This window comes from Papaver somniferum, chromosome 2 (genome assembly GCF_003573695.1).
Source record: "Papaver somniferum cultivar HN1 chromosome 2, ASM357369v1, whole genome shotgun sequence".
Taxonomy (NCBI): domain Eukaryota; kingdom Viridiplantae; phylum Streptophyta; class Magnoliopsida; order Ranunculales; family Papaveraceae; genus Papaver; species Papaver somniferum.
In genome coordinates this window covers 45,545,328-45,552,531 of record NC_039359.1, presented here as the reverse complement: position 1 = coordinate 45,552,531, position 7,204 = coordinate 45,545,328, and the positions used below count along the sequence as shown (strand labels likewise).

The 7,204-nt window shown below is 34.7% G+C and overlaps 1 protein-coding gene across 1 annotated transcript; it reads left to right on the top strand.

Annotated features, from left to right (window-relative positions):
* Positions 1–5,358: 5,358 nt before the first annotated feature.
* Positions 5,359–6,171, top strand: LOC113350913. Its single transcript, XM_026595016.1, has one exon. The coding sequence runs from the start codon at positions 5,359–5,361 to the stop codon at positions 6,169–6,171; it is 813 nt and encodes a 270-aa protein (XP_026450801.1).
* Positions 6,172–7,204: the final 1,033 nt, after the last annotated feature.

Here is a 7,204-nt window from a genome sequence, read left to right as displayed (position 1 = left end):
CCAACTAGCAGCGAGATTGAGACGTTGAACTATTCAGCACTCAAAAAGTGGTCCAAACACTGAACAATTCAGCGTTTTGCGAATATTCCAGGGAATCAACGCTGAACAATTCAGCGCTTCCATGGACGTTGTTCCATTCAGCGTTAGCAGTCGACGCTGCACCATTCAGCGCTTGACTCTTTTTTCCTCCAACGACTATTTTTCCAGAATTTCATTTTCTAAATGGTTGCCAATTTGTTCCAATGGTTGTTTGTTTCAAATTTGAGAATGTACCAAAATAAAGGAAAATTTTTAATTACATTGCAAAACAAGGTTACAATGTTTTTTGAAGAAATTAAAAAAATACATTAAAATTAAAATAACTTAAAACATAAAAAAGAATACATTGAAATTGAAATCTTATTTCTAAATAACTTAAAACATAAAAAAAAAAGTACATTGAAATTGAAATCCTAATTCTAAATAACTTAAACATAAAAAAAAGTACATTGAAATTGAAATCCTACTTCATAGCTTAAAACATAAAAAAAGTACATTGAAATTGAAGTCCTACTACTAAATAACTTAAAACATAAAAAAAAAAGTACATTAAATTGAAATCCCACTTCTAAATAACTTAAATTATATATCACTTTAGTTTAGGGGATAAGGTCCAATCCATGACGGGCTAAAATCTCGTTCTTCCATATTTTGTAGACGGGTTTCTCCCATTCCTGTAATTCATCCAAGGGTTATCGTAGGATCTTCATGTCCGATTCTCTTTGCTGCGTTTGTGCCAAGATTGAAGAGTTTTCCATGTTCTTCTTCAGATACTCTTCCTCTGTTTCATACTGGTCATTCTTTGTGTTTGTGCGTTTTCAAGAAGTTCGATAAGTTTATCCATTTTTTCATCAGATTTCTGCGATGCTTTAGCCTCATGAGCCCTTTTCTTTGCTTGATCTCTATCTTCACTTCTAACGTCATCTGTTTGTTCGAAATAGCGTCTTCTCTTTGATATGTCCGAGGTTTCAGAATTATGAGTAGATGAAGTGCTACCAAAGCTTGCCATATTTTCCAAATCTTCATCCATATTATCAGCTTCATTTTCTTGAGTAGCTTGAGTCTGTTGAATAGGTTGAGTGGAAGTACCGGCTCCATTAACATTATTCACCGCTGGGTTGTAATCGGGTTGATAAGTTTTCAGGATCTGGAAAACCGGTTCGTGCTTCCAAAGTTTTCCAGACTCTGCTTCATAATTCTCTTTTCCACGACGATACTGGGAAAAAAATGAAAGGAAAAATTTAGAGAAGAAAGAAAGAAATCAAAAATGGAAGAAAGAAAACATTAAAAAAAATATTGAGGTACTTACATAATCCGCCTCTGTCATCCCCGTATGTCTGTTTCGGAAGTAGGGCCTAACATGTGAAAGATATATTTTTACTTCGACTCTCAAGTTGCACTTTGTTTGCAATGTAGTTTTAAGAATGCTCGTGTCAATGTCTCTGCACACCCAGTATTATCCTGGTCTTTTCTACTACCAATGTACTCTCTCAAGACTGCTAAGGATAATGAATTTTTATTAGAGTCACATACACGATAATTTTTGATATCAAAAAAATATTAATCATCTAGTGCAGGATATGTTAGATCACTACCCAACTGCGTCATAACTACTGCTCGTTTACTAGGGTCACCAGTGGGAATTCCCGTTAACATGTACCAATCTAAAGGAATGAGGCCAATTCCAAACTCCCGAAAATGAAAGATCTTAGTTTTTTACCACCATCTCTCAGCTATGGCTTCAACTAAGCCTCTATCCCCATTGGCGAAATCAAACTCAAAAACATAAGAAAAACCACAATTGTCACAATATCGTTTTGCTACCGGATTATCTTTCACTACAATATTATAACACACTTCAATATCCTTCAAACTACCTCTAAAGCTTACTTTGTAAGGGTCTTTCATAACATCGTGACATACATGTCTATCACAATTCTTTGATGAAACTATATCCAACCGATCTAGCATTTCATCCATACTCATACTACAATCAATAACAAACATGGAAAAAAATATCACTATCATTGTCATTCATTTTCATCCATACAAACTAAATTATCATTATCAATTCATCCATACAAACTAAATTATCATTATCATTCATTTTCATCCATACAAACTAAATTATCATTATCAATTCATCATACAAATAATCAAATTATCAAAAATTTCATTTTTTGTTCATCATAAATAATCAAATTAAACCCTAACAATTATAAAAATCAATTTCAATAACATATCATTTAAATTACGTAAACATATCATCTAAATCATGCATTGTATCAACTATCAATCATCAATTTCATCAAATTTTCATCATAATCAAAAATCAAGAAAAGAAAAACCTAAAAGTTTAAATCCTTACCTCAATCAATTTTGTGGACGGAATTGAATGAAAATACTCTCAAACGATCAAGAAATCGATGGAGTACAAACCCACGGAAGGAATTGAGAAATAAACGTCTAGAATCACTGATCTACGAAATCCATTTGCGGGTGTGTTTGAGAAGGAAAATGAAATGGGAAGAACTGAGGAAGAAGGAGCTTCTGCGCTGGAGAAAACCCGATTCATAGACGCTGAACAGTTCAACGTTGTCAACCTAGCTGACCAAGTCAAACGCTGTTCTGTTTAGCGTTCACCTGGATGCTGTACTGATTAGCATTCGACGCTGTACTATTTAGCGTTCCGCTGCTAGATTCTCCATACCATAGGAGTTAGTAGGTTTCCCAAGCTGACGTGGATGGCCAATCTAGCTGCTAGATTAGAAGACCATAGGGGTTAGCCTTAATGAATATAACTTTTGATAGATCCTGAAATATCCTTCCTTGATTTGATTTGGGGGTGACAATGATAAACATCTAAATATCCTCGTTTAATTCGGGGCCTCAACCAACTTATACCCTTATAGGGAGTTCCAAAATGTAGTGAAAATACTATTTTTCCGTTCACTAATAATAAATCTTAAAATCCTATTAACCCTTAACCTTAAGCCCCCAATTCATTTTTATTTCTAGACCATAAAAATCACTCCCCTTCTCCCTCCCCTCCTTACCCCTCTCTCGCTCGACTCTCTTCTCCTCCATTAACGCGCGACTCTAAGAAGAAAAAAAACTTCATCTGATTCATCGTCGTAATCGTCGATTCGAAAACTTTAATCGACGATTAACTTCTTCTACAAACATGGCTCGTACTAAGAAGTGCAATATAATTTTTATTGAGAACCTTAATCTCGTTGACAAAGTAAGAGGAAAGGTTTATACAAGAAGCAAGCACAAATCAAATCCGGAAGAATTAGAAGAATCAATGGCTCCAATTAGAAGGTATGTAACGAAAACCCCCTAATCTACTTGTTGTTTGCGTTTAACTTGATATGTTGATTATACAATTAGGTTTATTAACCGGAAAATTGCAGTACAAAAGAAGGGTCTTTATTGGTTTATTTTATAAACCATAACGATTTTTCATATGCATGAAGAGGTTAGGAAACATTCTTAGGGGTATATGTTGTAGGACATAACGACCCTTTTTCTGGTATTTCAAAAAAAAAATTACCTAAATTAGAGTCGTTACCATATTATAGAAACATTTAGGAAGCATTTAGGAAAATTCTTAGTATGGAGACGCGAGTTCAATTATCCTCCAACTCACACTTTTATGGGAAACATTTAGTAAAACCGGAAAACTAGAATCGGGCGAGTTAAGGAGAGAGAAACTCTGAGAATCGGGCGACGGACTCAGTAGACTTTTCTCTTCGAACATTCAATTTTCAGTGAGCAAATCAAGAAATCTCAGGTGATTTTTGCACCTGAATCAAATGATAGGTGTGGTTTTTATTACTGTTTTTTACTTCTTATCATAAATATGTCTGAATCTGATCCTTTGAGAGATTCTTCTCACAATAAATCAATGGATAATCAATTTAGATCTAGGAATTTTTCTTCAAATTCTTCTGAAGACAAGCGGGGTGATGAGCCGGAGGTTTGTATCTCTGATGAAGACCTTGATGATTGTTTAAATGAATGGAAATTTAGTCTTATTGGTCGTCTTGATTTTTTGAAAATTTCTTTAGAAACTGCTGAGAAATCACTCAGAAGTCAATGGGTACTTAAAGGAAATTGCCAACTAATTCCTCTGGGTAAAGGATTCTTTGTGATTAAACTGGATAATAAGGATGATAAACATCATATTTGGTCTCAATATTGGGAAGTTGAAAAGCAAGGTCTTAAGATCCGAAACTGGGAGCCTAATTTCAAACCAGAAAACCAAAAATCTTCAACAGCATTTGTTTAGTGTCACCTCCCTGGTTTAAGTATTGAATACTGGAAGGAGAAAATCATTATGGATATTGGTAGAGCTATTGGTAGACTTGTGAAGGTAGATGATATTACTCTCCAAAGAAAAATTGGGTATTATGCTAGTGTGTTGGTAGAACTTGACCTTAACAAAGCTCTTCCTGAGAAAGTTTGGGTGAAAACTAAGTATGGTGGTTTTTTACAAAGAGTTCAAATTCCAAAAACTCCAAAATACTGCAACCACTGTAAGGTTGTATGGCATTATGTGGCTGAATGTAGAGCAAAAAGGAAAGAAAATGCTCAAAAAGAAGGTGAACTGGGAACTAACTCAACTATGGTCAATAGATATAAAAGGAAAAACAAAAATAAAGAAGACATTGAAATGGTAATAGGATTTGATATTTGCAATCATGTGCCAGTATCAGATAGTACTTCAAGTGGAGAAAAATTAACTTTTCCTCCCCCAGTTCAGATTGAAGAGCAATTAGAAGAAGGTGAAATACCATATGGAAGATTTAAAGTTCTTAAAGATTCTGATGAAAACTTGTTAAATTCTAATGAAGAATTCCCACCTTTGGATGTTGTAAAAATGATTGAGATATGCTCCACTTCTCAAACTATTGTGGTCAATGTGATTCCACATGTAGAAAGTAAAGTCATTCTGGAGGTTCCAAAAGTTACAGTTTCACATCAAAGCAAGCCTTAGGTCACTACAAGGAGGCAAGCTGCAAAAAATGTTAGCAAAAATGATTCTGGAAAGAGGGGCTCCCTCAACTTTTTCTTCCAAATGAGAGTTGCTTTCTGGAATATCAGAGGCTTAAGAAGACTGAAAGCCAGAGATAAACTTCAGAATTTAGTTAAAAATTTTAAGCCTTCATTAGTTTGGGTATGAAGTGTAAGATCATTCATAATAGTAGTGATGAGAGAAAAGAAAATATTTGGTTATATTGGAATGCCTCCATATAAGATCCATTGGTGTTATCTTCAAGCAAGCAAGCTATTACAATTAAAATTGGGGAAATAATGGTGACAGGGATCCATGGAGCAAATTTAGCTCTAGACAGAAGGGAATTATGGCAAGAATTAGAACTAATGAGTACTTATAATCTTCCATGGCTTGTCATTGGTGATTTTAATATGATTCTTAGTGTTGATGAGAAGAAAGGTGGCAGGAGTCCTATTAAAACTTCAATGCTAGAGTTCAATCATTGTCTTCAATCATGTGGATTAATAAATGCTCCTAAATCAGGTTTGTCTTTCTCTTGGTGCAACAATAGAGCAGGAGTAAAAAGGATTCTTTGCAATTTAGATAGAGTAGTGTATAATGATAAATGGATGGAGATCTATCCAAATTGGGAATATAAAGTGGGGACCAGAGGAGCATCTGATCATAGTCCTCTGTGTGGAGCTCACAATTCAATTCCAAAACCCCAAAATGCACCATTCAGAGCTTTAAAGGTTGGGTTAACACATAAATATTTCTTGAAGATTGTCAGTGATGAGTGGAATAAAGAAATATCTGGTACTCCTATTTTCATATTCATGCATAAATTTAAAAATCTGAAGACAATTCTAAAGAAGTGGAACTGGGATGTATTTGGAGATGTAAATGCTAAGCTCATTCAGGCTGACAAGGATGTCTTACAAGAAACTTTAGCATCAGATAATAATCCAGAAGATATTAAGCTCTTAAATAATCTAGTTACTGCCAGAGGGGTCCAAGAAATTTTAACAAGCCAATATAATGCAATCCTATCACAGAAAGCAAGAACTAAATGGTTGAAAGAAGGAGCAGCAAATACAAATTTTTTTCACACAACCATGAAGATAAGGTAATCTCAAAACTCCATCACTGAGCTTGAAGATGAAAATGGAAATATTCTTGCCACTCAAAAAGAAATTTCTGAAATTCTAGTAAAGCATTATGCAGAAAAGTTTCAGTATAAAAATGTCCAAATTGCTGATAATATAATGAGAGCAGTCCCAGAAGTTCTTTCACAAGGTGACAGGGTTTTTATAGATTCAATACCATGTGCAAGTGAGATAAAAGCTGCTACTTTTGATCTTGATCCTGACAGTGCTCCAGGACCAGATGGTTTTGGTGGATGGTTTTATAGAAGATGCTGGGAAATTATTGGAAAGGATGTAATAGCTGCCATTCAATACTGCTGGAAGAGATGCTACATCCCCAATGGTCTTAACTCCAATATTTTGGTACTGATTCCTAAAACTTAAAATGCTAAAAAATCAAATCAGTTTAGACCAATTGGTCTCTCTAATTTATTCTTCAAAATCTTTACAAAGATTCTTACAATGAGGATTAGCAGTTTGTTGAGTAAGATCATTTCACCTCAAAGGGAGCCTTCATCAAAGGTAAATCAACACAAGAACAAATAGTTCTAGCTTCTGAGATGGTGAATGAAATGGAAATCAACAGAAGAGGTGGAAATATGGGCATGGAAATTGATATTGCTCAGGCTTTTGATTCCATTAGTTGGGAATTCTTGTTCACAGTATTGAAGAAATTACGCTTCTCAAATAAATGTATTTGTTGGCTTAATGAGCTATTCAGATCAGCTAGAATCTCTATCATGATTAATGGAGGACCTGCTGGATATTTTTCTGTGGAGAGGGGACTAAGATAGGGAGACCCTATGTCTCCCCTGCTATTCATTATTGCTGAGGATGTGTTAAGTAGAACCTTATACTTAGGAGTGATGCTATTTCATGGAAGAGTGAAAACAAATCATGTATGAGGAGTAGTAGAGCAACTACAAGTATATTTTGCAGGATGGAAGGGAAGAATTCTTGCATTTCAAGAAAGATTGATATTGGTGAAGACAGTTATCAGAAGTGTCCCCATCTACAA

Bases quoted from the DNA above. Each gene is read 5' to 3' on its own strand.
- LOC113350913 (XM_026595016.1), top strand. From the start codon at position 5,359: ATGGTGACAGGGATCCATGGAGCAAATTTAGCTCTAGACAGAAGGGAA.